Below are 22112 nucleotides of genomic sequence, written 5' to 3' on the forward strand. Positions count from 1 at the left end.
GACACCTTACGATCCAACCCTCTCAGCCAGGCCAGGGAAGGGTGTCCGTGGCTGGGCCATGGAAGGGGCTGGCAGTGGGGGTGGTTGGTGGTCGTATAGAGGTGGAGGTGGGAGAAGAGAGGATGGAGACAGAGGGCTTCCCTGAGGGGTGATGGATTTAGAGGGACAGCCAGCCCAGCCCAGCAGCCCTGGGCGGGAGCTCCAGGAAGAGACGGAGAGGGGTCACAGCCAGGAGGAGAGTCCCAGGAGGAGCGAGGCCAGAGCGGCTAACGGGGCCACGGACCCTGGCCTCCAGCTCGGACCTCCATCGGTCAGGAAGGGCTCCGGAGAATCATATCCCGACCCATCTGAAACGGAGAGAAAAGAAAAGAAAAACGACAAAACATCTGAACTGAGAGAGACACACGCAGACAGATACAAAGACAAGACGATCTCCAAAAAATAAAGAAAAAAAAATAAAGAATGAATTCAAGACAAAGGGTAGACAAGTGGAACTATTAAGAGGGGGGGTGAGGGGGTGGAAAGTGAATGACAAACCAAAAACTCTCCCTTCAAAAGCGAAGGAAAGGCAGAGAGAAGGGATGAGGAGAGGAAGGAGGGAGGAGGAGAAGACGACAGCAACTGAGCTCTGCAGGGGGTTTAACCAACCTAATTACAGTTTAATCACAGAGACTCAGAATCTGGAGCAGCTGACACACACACACACACACACACACACACACACACACACACACACACACACACACACATATATGTGCAACCGCTCACAGCTCACTCTACTGACGATATTTCACAGATGAGATGGAAGTTGCAATGTCAGACAGATTACTTTAACAGCACAAAAAAAGAGAGGCAGAATCTCTAAGAAGGAGCTGCAGCAATGACAGAATAAAAGAATGCATGTTGTTTCAGTAATTATGGAGGAGGAGAGAATTTCCTTCCCCCTTAGCGAGATATGGAATGATCTGAGCCTGGAAAGCTGCGAAGGCCGGCTCTCATCCTTTTACGAAGATCTTCAAAGCTGTGTCATTATCTGGGGAGATGTGCTACTACCCAGGTTTGATTCTTTGGTCGGGGCTCAGGCTGGAGACTCGTGAGGTGGAATCCGCCTTTGAAAAGACGCGCAGGTAGATTCTTTTAAAGGTAACGCAAGTGTAGCGCAACGCCTGCCGCAATCTGATCCCCGTGCGCGCCAGTCTTCCGTTGAGTTATTTTTAAACGGCTATATCATAGGCCAACATGGCGCACTCGTGTGAGCACTGCGCCCTGTCTATGCCAATATACGAGGGAGCTGTTTTTCAAAAGGACATATTTTAGCAGGCTGCATGCTGTTTGGAAACAAAGACTCAGTACTGTGTGGCGAGTAAGTCGTGCTTCATTTTTTTCACCACATGGCTGATGCATAAGGAGAATTTTATTAGAAAATATGAAGTGTCTATTATTAGATTAGACCTCTACAGTATGCGATGGGTTTATTATTAGATTGCTCTCTTGTTCCTTATGAGCACATCTAGCGAGCAGAGTGATGTGGAGGCTTGGTAACATTTTTAGAGAGCACTTTCAGCCTGCTCTGTTCTCTTTCTGCAAGGACAGAAGGTCTCCCTCACACCCAGTGTGATGTGATGTGATTTGATGTGAAGTGTGTACGCCACTTTGTGCCTGTGTGTCCGCTTCTCCCTGTCTGTGTGAATGCGTCACAATGTGTGTGTGTGTGTGTGTGTTTTAAGTGTGTGTGTGTCTGTGTGTAAAGGTATTAAAGTGTTGCCTGGCTGGTCTGTGAATCAGAGCAGAGAGTGTTGCCGGGGCATTCTATCAGACCTCTTATTCCCCCCTAATTTTACTTTGATAGCCAATCTGGACCTTTGTGTGTGTGTGTGTGTGTGTGTGTGTGTGCGTGTGTGTAGTTAGAGCGTGACTTACCTGGAGGTCTGACATACACCTTCAGCTTTAGACATGCTCGTCCCACATGGTTTGGGTGAGGAGACGCTGTAAAAAGCAGAGAGATTGAAAGAGGAGATTAGCTGGGAGATAAAGCGATTTGTGCTGCTGATTGCCCTCATAAAGTAATTTAATAAGTCTTCTTTTAAATGTTGCTCTGTCTCTGAGTGCTGTGAGGCTTATTATCAGGTGGTTGGCTGGACTGGGACTTCACAGAGACAACACTGTAGCCGTGGTCCTATCCTGGGGTAAATGTGCTATTAAATCCCACGGTTCTTCCTCTCTCTGCAGCACTGTTGTCTCCAATTAAACTAATTAAACATAAATTTACTTAGTAATATGCACCATATATACAATAAGACAGGGTCTCAACATTAAAAGATACAACTGGTGATATTCTATATTTTCTTGCTGTCTGCAAATCCCATGAAAGGATAAAAAAAAAGATCATTATCTGTGGAGCCAAAGCCTGATTTCGCTTATTCCTTTATGCCGCTGACCTTTATTGTTGTCCTGAAAACATCTCACTTAGCCACACCGTCACACTGGGTGACATGCTCATTTTGCCCAACATTTGCTCAACATTTGCCAAAAACTACAATGCCCTGCTATTTTAGCAAATTCCTATGCCTTTTTAAAAGATAAAATTACATATGTGCATGTATATGTGCGACCTGTTGTTAAAGATTTATGCCGTCAGCAGGAATGAATGGTTTTGAGACAAGTCAGAGAGTGGTGGACTAACATATCTTTTCACAGATTTGTCGATAATATTATCGACAAATCGACAGATATAATTATCTGTTCAGTCGTTATTGTAATTTAGTGGCACCTGCTCTCGAACTAATTAAAGATTATTTACCACAAACCAACTGACACACAGTGAACTCAGGGCTTTCAGGGCCAATCGGGAGGCTCACAGGTTGGATCCACACAACAGAGAAACACCTAACCTCAACCTAATGACCATAACAATTCATGGGATATATAACAACATAACAACACACACAAATATTACACCCACACTTTGTTCATTGACTTCTTATAATAATACGCAGACTTTGTGGACATTTCGTCTTCTCCAGCAAAGTAAATTAGCTTTAAACAAATTTGTCAGCATGGTAAATCAAGGCTAGGCATTATAAAGCGAGGAAGGTATTTTTTATGTAAGCTACTGCTCAGTAATTTGTTTTAATTTGACATTAATGTAGCGATGAATGCAGCCTATTACTTTCTTGATGACATATATTGCTTCAAGCAGTTGTAAAGTTTTTTTTATATTATGTCCTTTTAAGTTCTCTTAAACCCTTGCTCCCAAGCTTGTGAACTCCAGTAAACATACAGAACACTTCAGGCAATGTAAACAAGTCTGAGAGGGATCTGGCCGCACACTGGGATTCAGTCACACTCACATTCACACCTAAGGGAAATACTGGCTCTCAAATCGACCTGACTTGAATGTCTTTGGAAAGAGGGAGGAAATCCATGCAAATTCCCCACAGACGCAGGTCCCTCTTGCCGTGAGGTGACAGTGCTAACCACTGAGCCACCGTGCCGCCCTGGCTGAATGCCAAAAAAAATGAGGAAATGTTAAAAAGTTACTGTGATTCAAACTTCAAAGTAGAGTAAATGAAATTGAATCTGGGTTTTTAGTCCCACCTCACTCTGATGTGAAATAGAGCTGGAGACCTCGGAGGAGGTGGCGACCAACTCCCCGGCCGCTCACGCATGCAGACGTGCGCACGCACCCGCATGCATACGAGGATGTGCACAAAGAGAATGTGTACACACGCCGGCGCTTGCAGATGTGTGTGCGTGGAGACCTATTGGCCTTCTCCCTTGAGGAAATCCGAATAGCCTGAGCCCACAGTGACCCCAGAGAGGACCATCATCAAGATCCACAGCGCACAGGAAATAAATCTGACCCATCCTCTGCCCTCTCCTCCCTGTTTTTCCCTCCCTCCATCCTTCTTTCTGCCCTTCACCTCCTTTACCCTTTTATGGCTTCCCTATAGCCCACTGCCTTTGCCTCAAGTTTCTTCAAATCATCCACCTATAGTCCCAACTGGTCCCCTATGAAGCCCTGCCAGCTTTGTATCGAGCTGTCTCCCTGGTGTGTGTCTTTGTTTTGGGTTCCCTACTGTTTCACTGACAAATGGCAACATTTCAGGAAGAAAGGGCTAGAAGTGGAGAAGTGGATATATATCCCCCCACCCGTTCCTTTCCCTCCATGCCCTCCAAAAATGTTCACTTTTGTCATTTTTTTTAGGAGTCTTATCGGCTCTCCCAGCGCCTCTGTTTCCCAGCACATCCACAATCCAACGTCTCCCGAAAACCCATTGAAAATCACTCAACCTCATCAGCTGGCAGCTGGGAGAAGTAAGGGGTGGAGCGGAGCTGTCAACATGTCAAGCGTGTGACAAATACACACACCAACGTGCACACATGGGCACACACACACACACACCGGTGTGACCACAAATCGCCATCGGAGATCGGTGTGTTTTACTTGGTGGAGTATCTGACAGGAAACGCGCACGCAAACACACACTCATCGGCTGGACTGGGTGATTAAAACTGTCAACTCACCTTCGTTTTACAACAATACTGGCCTGTGTGAGTGTGCATGTGTGTGTGTGTGTGTGTGTGTGTGTGTGTGTGTGTGCTTGTATGTGCATGTTGGAGACAGTGACAGACAAAAACATGTGTGGTTGTCAGTCAAGATGATGGACATGGCCTTTCACGGACTCACAATCGCTTGACAACTGACCCCGCAACCCTCCCCCCTCCCCCACGACGCACACACACACACACACACACACACACACACACACACACACTCCAATTTTGTGGAATACACACTACCCTCAGGGGTCCCAGAAACACAATACCATAGTCAGCAACTATACAACTCTGGAGGGGCCCTGTCCATCCTTACATGAGACTGAAAACAAAAGTGTGCGTTCGAGTGTGTGTGTGTGTGTGTGTGTGTGCCAACTGGGAAAAGTGCAGTAGGACATCGGGTGGCTGTTATCTTCGCCTCTTTAGCTCTCTGACTCTCGCCTGCTGTGTCTTTGTGACAGCGCAGACAACAGACTGAGGCAAAGGAATATTTGCAAATCCTTGCTACTCATTTAGTTACTGTGCGGACAGATAGTGTTGGAGGCAGCACATTATCTCAGTCTTATTATCATTCACACTAACTCAGCCGTGCTGCACATTATACTTTGTTTGGCAGTGATTGCATCATATTAGAAAATCATGCCAGTGCATTAGAAATAAAATGAAAAACTGAACTGCATAAACCTTTGAGTCAAGGCTCGTTTTTTGGTTCTTTTCTTCCGCTGTCTGAACAAAGAGAATATTGCTGTGAGGTCAGAAACCCCATCCAAGGGCAAAAAGCTCGACGAAGAAATATGTTGCACTCGCATGCCGACATCGGACTGGTGCACCCTCATCCCATTATGGGTCACAGTGAGAATGCATCATCTCCTACTAAAAAGGTTAAGGTCGGTTTTCAGGCAGCTGTGCAGCAGTAACGCGGGGAGAAATGAAGGGACCTGGGTCAGGCTGCACAGAGGTGGAAATGCTGCTCAAGTCTGCTGTGAGATGCTACCTGATTTAATAAATTCCACCTTAAGGAGTGAAATTAGTAATTACAAAAGGATGACTTTTTTTAACACTACCAGACAGACAACAGAATAAATGTTTGTTCAGACACGCTCCATGCATGCATTTCCCTGACAAGCGACCTCTTGTGATCGTGTGAATCATGACTGTCCTCGCTCTCAGAAGAATCACTCTCTCGTACTTCCACATTTTCCCCCAGCTGGTCTGTGGATTCAAACGGGCGAATGTCTCGTCGCGGGCAGCTCTCGCAGCCTCCGCGCAGAAGAAGTGGCACTTCTACTCCGCGTGGCGCCAGAAAGTTTCGACACTGGCAGCAGAGCTTTTGAAAGTCAATTTAACGTGCTTTTCTGTGATTACCAACTGATCTTGCTCTTAACTGTCCGGATGCGGTGAATCTATCCCTCCCATCTGGCACACCGAGCAGCTGAAAACAATGTTTAAGAGTAATTTGATGCTGCTGTTTGTCCCATGCCTGGTGGGGGAATGATAGCTTTTTAACTCAAGAAAACAGTCTCAGGGGGGCAAGGCCCATCTGTGATACTAATACATCACTTGTTGAAGTGAGGAGAAACATCAATACAGCTAATATAAAAATGATTACAAACTACGCCTGGTGACATTTTTACCACTTTGCTGAGCACACCACTTATGATCTCAATAGGAGCAGAGAGCTACATCAAGAAATAAAGAGAGGAGAGAGAGCGAGAGCAGGGGGAGCGACAGAGAGATGGAAGGTGTATTTGTGCACGCCTGTGGGTGTACGAGCGACACGGTGGGCCGTGTTTGAGAACTCTCTCAATCAAAATCTTTTGATTGCGTATTTACATATCGTTTACAAATGCATACTGAACAGGAGCTAACACGGGCGCACAGCAAACAGGCAAACACCCGTTACCACAAACACACACTGGCTGGCTGATAACCCACAGATGTAGTAGTACTCGTGTCCGGGCCTGAACTCGAAGCCCAGGGAGAAGGGGGTGAAGAGCTGGAACTTCTCTGAGAAGCGCAGGGGTCCGTCAGGACCGCTGGGACGGTTGCACTCCCAGCGCTTGAAGCCGCGCATCCTGTGCTGGCAGGAAGTGTAGCCCTCGTGGTTGACCATGAACAGGATGTAGCGCTCCATGCGCCCGTGGGACGGAGGACCCTCGTAGTAAGGACAGTAGATGTCCAGATAGTCATTAATGTTCACTGCCACCCTGTACTCTCCGTGCCAGAACCTGCAAGACACAAAGGGAAACAGCAAATGAAAATTTCTCCATGAATAGAAATAATCACGAAGGGGAACATGCACAGAATCAGTGAGCAGAGGTGAGAAGGCTTCAGGAATAGTTTACTGAGGTAAATGAGATTGTGTGAGGCACATCTTCCACAATACTATGAATATTTACGAGCCATATTGGATTTCTGTATGATTGCACTGCGCAAAGGAAGCTGCGGCGAGTGTCCACTTAGTGCAGTCACGCTGTGCACTGTAAAAATATGAAATTGCACGATGGCTGACATTTTTGTGTTTGCTCAGTTCCACAGAAAGATGGTAAATAGTAAACGGGCTGTATGTAGAAAGATGTGAGGTCACTGTGTACAAAGCAGCAACATTTAAAGACTCCGCGAGCTGTTCAAGGACACTTCGGCAAAAGCTTTCTAATAGAGGGTCTTCAAACCATCTGAGTCATGGCGGTTCGCAGCAAAACATCCTAGAGGGTTTTTTTATTATTTTTTTTTTACTGACTTAATAAACAAGAGACAGACAGAATAATCAATAATAATCCCTCTGGTTGCAGCAAAAGTTTGAACAGTAACCGATTTTATTTTAATAAAGCTGGGCGAGCGGAGCTTCATGGGAATTATTAGCATGTTTGGAAGAGTTTTTTTCCAGAGCGCCTGAATGAGCCCTCTCGTGCGATACTCAGGAGAAGTGGGTCATGTGATGGTAGAGGGCACACATTATTATCTCTACCCCTAAAGCAATGTATCGAGGCGGCTGCGGCGAGTGTCCATTTAGTTCGGCAAACATACGGATCACTGAGGTTGGTACGACGGACAAAAGTGGGTCAGAGGTGACTGAAGAACATTAGTATACACACACATTGTGGAGGGTGTATATTGTGCTGATTTCCCCTCCGGTTTTTCTCCCTTTGGCACTGAGTCAAAGAGCTTGTGAATTATTTGCAAGCAACATATGGGAATACATAAGACGGTGACTGAACTCAGTTGTTGACTCCCCTTTTCGACAGACTCTGCAAAGCAGTTATAGTACATTAAAAACATATGGCTGCACTTCTTCCCTGCATAACACAAGCTCTATTTGTGTTTATGTTTTGGTGCCAATGTTGCTTATACTGGAACTGAACTTCTGTTTACCATCTTGAAGTCACTGGAACGAAACAGACTCTCTTAAAGGATGGGGATATTCTGTTTTTTTTTTTTTTGGTTTTTTTTTGTCAACAAATGCCATTAAAATGCCAAAAAACCAACAATATGCAGTCTGCCTCTCTTTACTTTATGACTTGCCCATCTTGCCTGTGACTCTCTCATTTGTTCTGAGGACATAGATCTTTAAAAACAAGCATATACTCCTTAAAACAGCTGGGCGTTATAGTTGTGAGTATTATTTTTGGCCATGGATTAACACACATTTGGTGCTCTGTGGCAGCAGGATGGTGTCTTTAAATCAACTCTATATCAGTCTACAGTGTCTGTGCTCACAGTTATGAAGGAATATGTCACCCAATGTAACGGCATTGCTTATTTATGTGGGTTTTTTTGGACAACAGGGAATGTCTGTGGCAAAAAAGAAAAAAGCTACTGCGCGTATTTGTATCTGCCTTTAGGCCACACAGACAATACTTGTTAGTAGAATCAGTCCATTGCTGGTTTTGGTCTCTAAGCGGGGTTTGAAAATATGGAAAATCACCAAACTCATCCTTGAAAACAGTCTTACTTTGCTGGGAGATGCCTTCATTTTAAATTCATGGTTTCTAGAAGCAAGAGCTGAAATTGCTAAATCAATATTTCACATCTATTGCTGAATTAGTGCACAACAACGTAGTATTTGTTTAACCATAAGGCTTTAAATAAATACGCTTTGTTTCATGTATAATTTTGCTTTCATATGGGCGTCCCTCTGTGAGAAAATACAGTACATCAGCATTTTTTAAATATTTGATATTTCATATATTTTATTTACCAGCACTCCATAAATAATACGTCCGAAGGGTGACTTGATAATCTTTTTGTTTTAGCATCTGTAACAACCCGCAGTCATTCAAAACTCCCTGTCCACTCTGAGACCCTTCAGTAAACCATCCAACATGTCGAAGGCTGCATCACGTCGTAGCGTCCTATCAATCCGTCTGCATGTGCGGCCGCTTCTTCACCGTGCTCGCCATTAGCATCGCCACGGAGCGATCGGTTTAATTCTGAACGCCGCGCAGGAAAATGCATTTAAGATTCAGCTGCCGCACGTTATCAAATCTTGTTTCTCGGTAAATTCGAAACGCGGGAAAACGTCTTCAGTCAAATGAGCGTAAACAAACCCAGTTGTCGGGCAATCTCGACGTCTCGGATGGCGCGCACGCACACAGATTGAGCTTTTTAAACAAATTCATCATTTTCCCCCCTCACCTTGGCAGTAATTGATTGCCTGGAATGAAGACATTTTGGTCTAAGCACTTTTGGTTAGTGGGATATTTAGCTTTGGGACAAATTATCCCTATAACGGCAGTCCTATCTCTCTCCCAGAGGGCAAATCAGGAAGTGAGTTAGATGTGAAATGAGCGCCTTCATGCTTCGGTGCCCTATCAGAGCGAGTTTTGCAGGTTCTAAAGGGATCCTTGAACAGATCATTTAGAGGCATTGATCCACTGGGGAGCTCCTCTCGGCTCTCTCTGCTCCCAATCAACTCTGATTAACAACTAAAGGGGAAAGGCAGAGAGAGAAACAGGGAGAGATGCACGGAATGAGAATAAAAGGGCTGAAAGCAAAGAAAGGAAGGGAGGGAGACAGAGAGAAAAGGTAGGGGAGGAACGGAGATACATGCGAAATGAGGACAAAAGAAAAGGGAAAGACGGAGAGAGGAGGGGGACAGAGGGAGACCGGGAAAGGGATAATGAGAATGCATGAAATGAGAGTAAAACAAGAGAGAAAGAAGGAGGAAAGAATGAGCAGAAGAGGAGGAGGAGGAGGCCAGCTGGAGGAAGAGCAGATGGAGGAGGAGTTTTTCTGTCTCTCATTTCAATCTGCACATTTGTGTTTTTTCATCTGAGACAAATGTGCTTTGCCTATTGATTGTGCTCTGATACATTTATGGATGACAACCATCTGAGCGTCAGTGCTGTGGACGTACAATGAAGTGTATGTGTGTGTGTGTGTTTGCATGCCTGGAAGCAAGTGTGTGTGTGTGCGTTTGTGTGTGTGTGTGTGTGTGTGGTCGGTTAAGTGGCAGCTTGGTAAAGTGCGTCTCCATGAGTGAGGATGCTCAATCCAAGAAAGGGCTAATGTGCCAGGATACATTAGGTTGTATTAAGCTACTCAGCGGCCTGCCCTGCTCCTGTGACACCGTCTGCATTTCTAATACGCCCAGGCGAGAGGAAGCCGTGCAGGTGTGTGTGTGTGCAGGTGTGTGTGTGCAGGTGTGTGCTACGGCTCTCTGAGCTGTTAAAGAGTACATGCTGGTGTGCGGTTATATGTGGATGAGTATGTGTGTGTCCCTGCATCCCCTCCTCTTAGGCTGTGTGTCATTTGGAATTAAACACACACACTGCGCTGGCCAAAGAGACATGGGAATGCACTCACACTGACGGCATGCCTCTACTTCATTGAACTTAGTGTGTGCATAGCGCATAGCGGGGGAGACGGTACCGCCAAATCTTTACCGGTGGACACATTTATACCATCACACTGTATATGTAGGCGTACCATGCAACTGTACTTCTGCTTCCTCCCACACAAAGTCAGGGTGAATGACATCTCATTTGACTGTCATGTAAAAAGCAGTTTCAATAAAAGCTTTTCAGCCTCTTTTTAGATGCTGTGAAACAAAATTCCATTCACCTCCATCGTGTTGGTGACGGCGGCAGAAATCCCAGAGAGACGCGTCTCAAAACGGAGGAAAAACCAACAAAAACCTGTCTGCTCTACTGCAAACCACAAAGGGAAAATATACTTTTTGTAATTTGTCTAAGATATAATTTCACTGTAAAATATAAAAGTGCTAAAAGTGAAATAACACCCTTCAGTGCTGAAAGCACCTTAACCTTTAACGAACGACGGCAGCCTGAGAGTTAAATTATGTCACTGTCAGTATTTTGAGCCAACAGTGGATCTCTCTCTAACAGCGCCCCCTACTGGCATAGTTTTACAGCCGTTACCTGTTTAACTAACGTTTATATTCAACCTACAAACTACTTAGCCTACATAGCCTCTCCATTGCTGTTGATTTGCAACTTGATGTTGATATTTTACTGGTGATGTGGGAGCAGTGGAAACGACATTTACACGTCATCAGCCTTTAAGTTGATATGGTAAACTTGTTAGCAAACAGTTGCTAAAAATCATTTATCTGGAGTCGTGTTTCTGTCTACCTGATGAATACTATTCAATGCGCATCCTCTTTTAGCTCTGCTTTTGGTCTCCTCCAGCTCTAAAAGGAAATATATGGCTCTTAAGCAGCTAAGTTTTTCATTAAATTCATTGAGCAGGTAGTGTATTGTGTGTTTTTAGAGCTTTTCTGCAGTAAAAAGCTGCTTCCTACTGTCAAAAACAACACTATGAGAGCAGTGGGAGTGAATCAAGACATTAAAGCTGTGGGCTGGCCGCCTAAACAATGAGCTAAAACTTGCCATGAAGCCCTGATTCGGGTGACAATTCTCTGATCATTACTACAAGTGAAGAAAAAAATACATCCATTTTATCCATTTTAATGCCCCTCTATGTGTACAGTATTTATTTTGACTTTGGTGACCCTAAGTTGTGGTATCACCCTCCATGAATCCAACCTCACGACATTGAGAATTTATGTAAAGCATCACATACAAAGACGGCGCCAGTCGTCACTGAGGTTGTCTCATTTCTCAAGAGCAAAAAACTTCTCCCATCATAATAATTTGACAGATGCTGCAGTACAGTGATCAAAAGTCTACACACAGGGGCTTTAATGTAGCTCACAGCAGAGTACAGTGCGAAATTATAAATTTCCACTAATCCTTTTAGTCATTCTGTGTAAACTTTTATCACCGGGACAAGAAAGAGTGAATATATTTATTTTCTGGCTGATAAAACCTGATTATCTTTCATTTCCAGAGAGGGATAGCTTTTTGTATTTCTGGGATATTGACAGTCAATATCATTTCCACATGTGAAACTACCGAAAGGAGGAAAACTTGGTAATTAGGCTCAGGAAGGGAGGGAAGATAGAAAAACTTTGCTTTGAAGCCCAGCAGTGTCTTCATGAAAAAGAAAGAATCTTAAAATATGCCCCTAAAACAGATTGGTGTTGAAGTGCATGTTGTTCAGTACACGGCCTTTTCAGTTTTTTGCTACGCCGCTTCAAGCCATGTCTTTTTAATATTGTCTGTGCGCGAACCTGCGCAATATGATATGATGGTTTGCTTCGTTCCTAATCCCCTGATGTCTCACAGATTCTCCTCACTCTCTCAGTGCGATTGAATCGTCTGGCGAGGTTAGCCGGATGCAGCCGAAGGACTCGGCTTTTGGCTGCTGGCTCTCGTCTGGATGTAAAAGGCTCATTCTGAGGCTTGGACCACAATAAGTGGAAAAGAGCCCGTGTAAAAGGGTTTTATGGTATTGTGTGCGCACGTCAGGATGAAAAGGAAACAGATACTGAGGAGTTTAAAAGTTGAAATGAAAGATTAAGAAAGAAAGGAGGAGAGTCTGGATGTGTATTAATGCACTGTAGATATCTGCGTACCTCTACGTACAGCAGTAAGTGTGTGTTTCTGTGTGTAGTGGACTCTTCTTAGTATTCAGGCCCCTCTGAGTCATCAACATCATCTCTCAGCGTGGCTGTGATCAAAGCCTCTGGTTGGAGAAGCCTCCGATGTTTGCCATACCTGCCTGCGTCCTAAACAGCAGGCCGGATCAACCAACATCAAAGGACGCTTCGCTCTCTCTCCCCCATTCTCTCTCTCTCTCTCGCTCTCACTGTGTCACCCCTCTCTCCATCCATAACTTTTTTTTTTTTTTTTTTTCCTCCAGCTTCACTTGATCTCCTTCTGTCACTCTCGGCGATGCGGCTTGAAAAAAGAAGCGCCTCTGAGTGAGGGATGTCAGTCAACGGAAACGCTTTCCACGCGGGATCAAGATTTGGGTTTAAATGATGCTTCAAAGGGAAGCTCCAAAAATGGAAAAAAGAGCAATGATGCAACATTTGACCCATAAGGCAAACATCCATGTAAACAAAAATTAGAGATCACATGATGTCCCGTGCAGTGACCCTATATCAACATAATAAATTGTTTTGGGATAACAGCAGCACGCCAAACTCACCAAAAAACAACCATAAAGTTCGACTGTGCAAGCAGGTTATTACGACCCATATTTACACATATTTTAGGTGGCGACCTCTAGTGGCCATGGTAGTTATGACAGGCCCATCATAGGAAGTGGTTAGATAGCATAACGAACATGACAGTCTGCATATGGAGGAAGGTGGAGTGGATGGATGGGGCAGAAGACTGCAGACTTCAGCCTTCGCTGCCAGCCTCTCTCTCTGCAGGCACGCTGGGTGATCGTCATTCTCTCACCGACAGCGGCGAACATCCGGCTTTCTTCCGTGCACACACCAACACAGAGTGATTGCGCCATTATCGCTGGATAACCACTGCCAATTCCAGGCACTGTTGGCCAAATGAAAAATGTGGGGTCTTTTAAATGTAAAATTTCATATTCAGCATGTGAAATGTGCACAGTTTCACCTCATTCGGCTTTCTGGCAGGAAGAAACTGCTCTTTCATGATGTGCGTGTCTCGAAGCGGTTACGTTGCTGTCTCAGTCTGCTGCGCTGCAGCTTCAGTCACTCTCGATGTCTCTCCAATTAACTCCACATTACTCGCCGTTTCTATCTCTCCATCTTCATCTGCTCCTGTCTTTTGCTCCCTTTCTAACTTTTCTTTCCCTCAATCTTCATCTCTCCTCACTTCAGATTCATTTACTCGCTCTCCTTCCCCTTTTTCTTCGTCTCGCACTTTCCCTCCAGGAGCACAGCATCTTTTGACATTGTTGCTTTCTCCTCTTTTCAGTCTTCGTGGCCCTCATTGTCCCTTCTGTTTCCTTTTCCTTTGTCTTAACCCCCCCACCCCCCAACATTTGTGTATTTCTACTGCACACACACACACATCTTCCTCTTGCTAAGACTCTGTAGCTGCTTTCCTCTCAGCATGAGGTGTTCGCCGCCTCAGCCTGCGACTCCCGCTGCATTGCTGCTAATGCTATGGTATGTGGGCCAAAGTAAATACACCACCTCCCTCTACACAAATGCACGCTGAGAGTCATATACCTGCACACGTATGCACAGAGATATACCACACTGGGGCACCTTCTGACAGAATATGTTAACACAACGACACCCGTGTACATCCACATTAACGCGCACAAGTAAATGCCGGAATTCATAAAGTCATAAACACAGATGCACATGTTTAATTATGCAAATTAGCACCTGATCCTCACTCCTGCGCAAACACATGCACACTAGCTAGAAATAAACACAACCTAACACACACACACACGTGAATATGCTACTGTACATACACTGCAGCAAGCACAAACCGTCACATTCCCAAGCTCAACTTGTGTTGACATTCGCCGCATCTGAAAGGTTATTATGTATTTCTTCAAGGCGGGCAACATGGGACCCCTGCGGATTAAGCGCCGCCTGTGCCAATTTCTGCCAAAATCACACACATATATGCGCGCTGTCAGACACAAACATGCTCCTCATCATATGTGCAGACACAAACACACAACCCGACACCCACGCTACGGAATTAACATAACAGACTTTGCTGGTAGAATAATTGTCACCTTGGTGATGTGGTGGCTAAAACATACACACAAAAAGTAGAGAGAGGATAGACCCAAAGCCAGACGGGTAGAGTGACAAAGACGGTGATGGATGGACAAGCAGGGTGAGTTAGCGAGACAGACGAGATGAGAGTTTGGGCGCACGCGGCGCAGCTGACAAGCTGACGGACAGAGTGCATGATATGCCCGTATCGCTCTCCTTGTTTTCTGAGGGGCATCCGCCGTGATGCAGCACCCGCTTTGGCACCGGCGACAGCGTAAACAGCAGTGGGGCTGTATTGGTATCGACAAGGTTGGCCCAAAGCGAAGCGAAGAGGAGCTGATGGCTGGTGTCCGTGCACACCGTTAGGAATCACTCAACACGGGGGGGCGAAGACAAGAGAGGATTTGTGTCAGCGCCCTGCAGAAATGTCACGTATCCACAGAGTCAATGTTTAAAGAAGGGAGAAGAGCTGACTGATTTATTTTTCATTCCATCAATACTCATGCATTCTTCAGATTTTATCATGCAGTTTTAATGACTCTCTTCTTTTTAACAGATTGGGAGATACATGTGGCTGTCAATCAACACGGCTACCAAGATATCGCTGAGTGAGAGACCCACAGAAAAAAGTTTAAATTTATTCCTTCGCACTTGGTTATTTTTCCACTAAATGTCCAGCCCACACTCCACCAGGACAGCAACTTTGCCCTCTAAGGCCAGAGAGGCAAAACCAAATCCTCCATGGTTCGGTTCTATTATGTATTCATAATCTTTTAACATTCTGAGACTCCTCAGGCCTGGCAGCTAAATGCTGTTAAAAGTTCCACAGTCCAGGATCAGGACACAGAGAATCTTTTGCTGTTTTAGCTTGAGGAAAAAAAAAATCCACTTTTTAAATTTTTAATCCAGCACTTTCATGTTGTTGGGATTAAATTTATTATACACTCAGTTTATAGATAAAACTAATGCAGTCTAATACAATAAATCCTGCCATCATGACTGCTGAAACGTCTTTAGGTTGAATTTTGGAGGATGTAGTCTGCAGTGCTGTTGAACTGTATTGCATTATGCAGAGAGGTGTTTTTTGTTATTTAGCCTGCATTCACTGATATAAATGTGTTGGACAAACAAACAACTGAACATAATAACTTTCATTTGAAGGACGGATTTATTGCAGGACTGTTGTGTTAGACGCCATTACTTTCAGTCAGGTGTACCGACAACACGGATTCCAAAAAACGTGGATACACTCAACTGAAAAAAGCACGAAGACCATATATTTAATGTTTTACCTCATCAGCTTCATTGATTTTTGTAAATATCTGCTTATTCTGAATTTGACGCAGCAGCACGTTTCAAACAAGTTGGGACAGGAGCAACAAAAGTCTGGGAAAGTAGTGGAACGCTCCAAAAACACCTGTTTGGAACATTCCACAGGTAAACAGGTTGATTGGTAACAGGTGATAGTATCATGATTGGGTATGAAAGGAGCATCCTGGAAAGGCTCAGTGGTTCACAAACGAGGATGGAGCGAGGTTCACCACTTTGTGAACGCATGATTGGATAAAGGAGATTACTACATGGTGAACACAGCTTGTTTGGAAATAACTGATTCTGTTTTTTTCCATTTTACAACTTTTTTGGAACTGCTATTGTGATAAAGTGAGCGTAATTCTCTGTGTTTGATGATTTCCTGCACCTGTTTTGTTGTATCTTGTAAAGCTGTGTTTTCATCTGTACTTGTGAAGCATCATTTGCAGAGTTACATGTTTTTTTTTTTTTAACTCTCTGATTGACAGTCTGACTGACAGATTAACAGACGGAGTGATTGACAGAGTGACAGAGCGATTATGCAACCGCCTGATTCGGCCAGCTAAAAGACCACCAGGCCCGCTGGCCCACTGACTGGCTCATTAAATGACTACCTGGATAACTCAGCTGGGTGAAAAGCGTAGGCCAGCCGTTCGACTGACGGTCTGACGACTCATCTCTCACATGAACAAACTGGCTGGGTGTCAAACTGACTGACTGACTTATTAACTGTCTGTCTCGCTCCGGCGTCAGCCTCCGGCTTAAAGATCTTCATCTAATATGGACGGGTTGATCCAGATTGACGAGGTGAACTAATCCATGTAGTTTGGGTCAAAGCGTTTGAGTCTCTGCGGGCTGGGAGTCGCAGAGGGCAGAGGGAGCGAACGGGGAAAGCTGGTGTATAGATTGCTTTGCAGCATCTCTAATGAGTAATTAAACACTTGAATGGAGTCCAATTAAGATACACACTGTGTTTGCAGGCACGCACACACAGCCCCACACGCACACAAACACACACATACTGTACACGTATCCACGTGCCGAAGCACAAGTAAACATCAGCACGTAAACAAAACCAAAGGCACACACACAGAAGCATGCGCGCTCGTGCTAATGGCCACACTCCTGTGAGTAAATCCGAAATAGAAACACACGAACACACGCGAGCTCAAGTCTCGCCACATTAAGTGGAGCCATGTGTGCTGAGCGCTGAACATGGTTCAGGATGGAGTGAAGGTCAGCGCCGCCTGACTTCCTGTCTGTCTGTCTGCCTTTCTCCGTCTCGTTCTCTGCTTGTCTCTCCGGCTCAGCCCCCGCCTCTCTCCCGTTCTGTCCATCTCTCTTTGTGTCAATCTTTCTTTCTGTCACTCACTTTCAATTCAATCTCAGGGCCAATTCCAAGCTGCAAAAGCCACAAAAAAAAGAGAGAGAAAGGAACAACAAACAGAGTCTGAGCTGAGATTGTCCTCACAAGAGGAACGTCAGCAGTGGTCGCTGACCTCGGTTCATGTTAACCTGACTCTGGTGGCCGCGTGAATTATGAACGGCGCCCGGGGAGGGGTTCTCGAAAAGGCATAAGTGTTTACAGCTGTTCCACAAGGCCGGACTTGAAGGTGAAACAAGACGCGATGATCGTCCAAATAAGGGCACGCTTTCGGACATTGCACCCTTTCGCACAAAGTGAAAAAATGATGAAAGCGCAAAAAGCGACTAAAGAGAGCTTGAGAGAGAAGCCGAAACCCCGCGTGCCCCTCCACCCACCAGGCCGAACGCTGTGTGAAGTGTGGAAGTTACAATTTCAAACGCTTCAAACGTGAAGAACATTTCAAACGCCGCTTCGTTTGAAGCGTGCCGACGCCTTTATGGTACCGCAAAACATCTCAGGGAGGAGGTGGTTCAGTCAACAGAGCGTCTCACTCTCCAGCAGTTTCTTTTAATCCTGACTGTGATTCACCCTCAACCGAGTAGTTCTTCTTTTATTGATTACTATGAGACTCATTTCTCAAAGATGTAGTTGTTTCTATCTTTTCTTAGTCTTACCGTGAGATTCTACAGGACACGTTTTTTGTTCCGTCCCACCACGCGGCTGCTAACCCAGCTTTTGCTAACTTTCTCAGATTTTGCTAATTTGGTATTTTTTTCCTTGATATTTGTGCTTCTAGCATGAGTAAGCAGGCTTCGTGGTTAAATGGTTTCTTTATTTGTCTGTTTTTATCGTGTTTACTGCTGATGTACGATTGGAAAGTCTGCACGCGGTGTTTTATTTTGAAAGCTCACCTGATTCTCCACACCTCTCCTGCGTCTGACTTCCTGTCCAGCCAGATCTGCTCTGCACAGATTGACGTGTCGCCTCGACCGATATTCTCCGAGGAAACAGAGCGGAGATACGCTTCTGGGACGCTTCGGTGGAATTTGACGCACTGTCTAGAGCGGAAGCAATCGTAATATGCGTAGGGAAATGGGCGTTACGCCTCAGGTGGAAGTTAGGGGTTAACCATGATTGTCGTACATGGACGTGGACAAACTAGTTCTGATCGAGCATGACCTATCGCTAAGTTGTCAAAACCATATAAAAAAATATCTTCATTGGTGGTCTATGGGAAAAACGTCATCGAACCTTATCATAGAGGAGGCAGATCAAAACTTGTACATGAATAATAGTTGTGATGTTTTGAAAGGTGCTGACAGGTGAAGTTTGGGGCGCCAGGTGGCAAATTACATATTTTATCATTTAAGATGGACAAGGTGGAAGTGCTTTGACCTACATGTATCAGTCAGCTACATAAAAGAAAAAAAACAACATTTTAGGGCAAATACTATTTCCAGCATTTTTTTCCCCAGTGTTTATATTGTCATTTGGGGAAAGTCTCCTAAATTGCAACATATCAAACAACAGGAAGTCTCTTGCTTCTTAATTTTTACGACAGATCAAGAAGCAGTGCTGCTGCTGTCTCTGCGGCTCCTCTCCCGCTCTGTCTTTCTGTATTCCTGTCTCCCACTCAACACATCTTGGAGTAATCCCACGGCGCCCAAACCCTCTTTTTTCATCTTCTTTCCTGCCACTGATCTCCCAAAATTCCACCCCCCCACCCTCCCCATCGTCTCTCCTCTCTCTCCTTCAAATCCTCTCCTCTGCAAACGTTACATCTCCAACTTGACTCTTCACCAAAAAGTGATTCTTTCGGCTCGCGCCCCGTCTTGGTGAGATAATGAATCATCTGCACTTTTGCAAATGCTCTTTGTAGAATCATGCTCAAACAGTTTGCACAGACCCTTAACAGCATCGTCGGAGTCTTTTAAAAAATTGAAATGCGACAAAATCAGCAGTGTTAAAGCACACTTTAAAAGTCTCTGCTCTGCCTCTGTGTTTTTGTTATTTTAAAGTCAAACTGAAGTTGAATTACATGTTTTTTTCTTCTGCTATAGCTATGCTATAGCTGCGGCCACTAAAAATAAAATAAACTCAAATTGTGAGCTGTGTTTGCATCAAGCCGCCATGTGACGCTGCCATGCATGGCAGCGTCACATGACCTGGACCTGCAGCCCACGTTAGCTTTCTGGGACATGTTCTGCACCATCGCCTGGTTAGATTATTCGGTTTATAGGCTAAATAGCAATTTGCTGCTAACAAAAAAACATCTGTCGGTGGCGTGTTTGCTATAGTTACCAGCAAAATGTCGGTTTGTTTACATTTAGTGGATTTACGTGCACTTAAAGGTACTCTGTGGAGTTTCTGACCACTTGAGGCGCTGTGAAGCAATGTTTGTATCATGCACGCACAAAGCAAACAAGCTAGCAGACATGGATGTAAACAATGCATGATATAGAACATTTGTCAAAAAGGCTTTGCAAATGCATGAGGAAGAAAATGCTGCGAATGCGCCATGTGTTTTGGTCAGAAACATCAAATTTAGACAGAACTTTAAAGCTAGTTAGAAAAGAGTTGCATGTATGCAGTGAGCTGATTTTCCTAAACGTCACGTCTTCGTAAAACCAGGTTTGGTGTTTGAGGTAAGGGATCAGAGAAACCGGATTTTCCAAGCTGCATCCCCCTGGAGAATGGCAATTTCTTGGTATAGATGTAACTGGGGTTCCGATCAGCTTTTTTACAAGTGTGCTCATGCACGACGAAGACTACAGACAGAAAAAGAAGAGTTCATTATATGTAGAAATGAGACTTCCTATTCCATCTCCAGCACTGACACTAGAAGTCATACAAAGCTAAATCTAAATCTAATCTAGTCTGAATGAGTCAGTTTCCACAGGTGAACATTTGGCTGCTTGTAAGGCCGGGCTATGGGAGTAATCTGATTACAAACCTGCCGCATGCGTACGTGGATTCATGGTAACCAGGTTACTGATTCCCCGCGTAACCCGAGTTCTCTGAGTAACCTGCTTTCTTGTAAACACACTGATTGGGTCTGCCGGCTCGGCTTACACACTCACACGCCCCCTCAGACGTTTAAAGCCAAAGGAGCATTTCAGATACATCCAAAAAGACCTCCTCCTTTTAAGACAGAAAAATTTCAAAAATCAGCCTGAAGTGTCGACGCACTGTAATTTCACTCGGACTTGAACAAATCAGAGTAATTACTGGTTAGTGGAGAGCCGCAGCCATGACCAAAAACCATGGAAGAATCCTCTTTTTTTCTTTTGGTTTCAGTCGCACTTTCTTTCTCTCGCTCTCTCTCATCATCTCCATGAGTTAAGTCTAATCTTTCTCTCTCTCTCTCTGTCTGCCCGTCCCACTCTCTGACCATCTTCTTCCACGGTGCTCTTCTCCCCAAATTTCCTCCTCTACCCTTTCATTCTCCCTCTCTTTTCCATCTGGTGTCTCTCTATGAGCATTAATCAGAGTGCTCAAGCACCATGACCAAAACAACTCCGCAGAGACTCGCTGCCTCTCTCTCTCTGAGTCTCTCCTCCCCAGCCCCACTCCTTTTTTCCCCCTCAAATTGTCACAGATAGCCTCCACCCACTACACACACACACACACACACACACTAAGAAATTCATAAACATTAGTCAATCCCTGTTATGATTTCAACCTGGCCTGAAGCTGCTTTGGTTGCGATGCTCTTTCATCCATCTCAAAACTTACTGTTGTGTTCAGAGGGCTGATTTCCACAGAACACGCTCAAACTGGGGGTGCGATGGCAGGGGGGATGTCCTGCAGCAATGTTTTCATGCAGTTGTTTCGGGTCCATCCATCACCGCCAAGTCAATGCAAATCGCTGACTGAGTTATGAATTTCTGTTATCAAATGCACCCTCGATCTCGCCCTCGCTGGCAGCGGGCGGCGGAGGCCGCAGCTGAATCTGCGTTTGAAATTCACAGCTGGGATCACATCTGGATGCCGCCGAATCCCCTGACATTCTGCAAACACGGTTGTGCTCTTTCAGCAACAGCCTCACGGCTTGTTGATGAGGACGTTGCCATTTTGGATGACACGGGCGAGATCGATAGAGTGCAGTCGGGGAAGAGCCACACAAAAGCGTACGCTACGTGACGACGAGAGCAGCAGGAGGCGTCTGCAAATAAGCGTTCAGCGCTGTTGTTTTTAAGGTTGATCGCCATGCATGTATGAGTCTATGGGAAGAGTGCTTATAAAGATCGCCATGCATGTGTAAGTCTATGGGAAGAGTGCTTGTAATTTTCTTTCATCCTGTAGAAAATATGCTTCCCTTGCTTTATAGATATTACACTAGTTTTATATTGCATATTTAAAATGTTCGTATTTTGAGGTTTTAGTTGGAAACTACATAACACTTTGCATATTTCCTGTAGTGATAGCTATTTAGTTTCCTGTTTCACTCCATTTTTTCCCGTTTTAAAGAGAGCAACCCATCAGCATGGAGGAGAGGTCATACAATTTCGGGTCTTTACAGTTTAGGCACACACTTTTTAGGTATAATTTATATTGGAATCAAAACTGTTATTAACTCACAAAAAGTTTTAGTGAAATAGCACATCCATTAAAAAACTAATTAAAATCTTATCATCAAATATGCCGGGAAATACATCCCATTAAAACCAGTACAAATCGGCACGGCTCAGTTTTACGGGGCATTAGTTGCAGTAGTGTGACTTCAATTTTCATAAATTTAGGCTTTTTCCGACATGCCACCCACAATTATTTCTGTTAAAATTATCTGCCAGGTGATGCCAGCGAGAGGGATGAGGGCAATTACTGCACTTTGCATGC

General features: G+C 44.8%; 1 protein-coding gene across 1 annotated transcript in view; it reads right to left on the reverse strand.

Moving 5' to 3' along the window:
- Positions 1-222: 222 nt before the first annotated feature.
- efna2a (ephrin-A2a) overlaps positions 223-22112 on the reverse strand; it is a 71931-nt gene continuing 50041 nt past the window's right edge. The window contains exons 2-4 of the mRNA XM_041953609.1: positions 6496-6788; positions 1921-1986; positions 223-347 (exon numbers count right to left, since the gene is read on the reverse strand). Coding sequence (XP_041809543.1) covers positions 223-347; positions 1921-1986; positions 6496-6788 — 484 coding nt within the window. The remainder of the gene's footprint in view (positions 348-1920; positions 1987-6495; positions 6789-22112) is intronic.

The sequence above is a fragment of the Chelmon rostratus genome, chromosome 15, assembly GCF_017976325.1.
Source record: "Chelmon rostratus isolate fCheRos1 chromosome 15, fCheRos1.pri, whole genome shotgun sequence".
Lineage (NCBI taxonomy): Eukaryota > Metazoa > Chordata > Actinopteri > Chaetodontiformes > Chaetodontidae > Chelmon > Chelmon rostratus.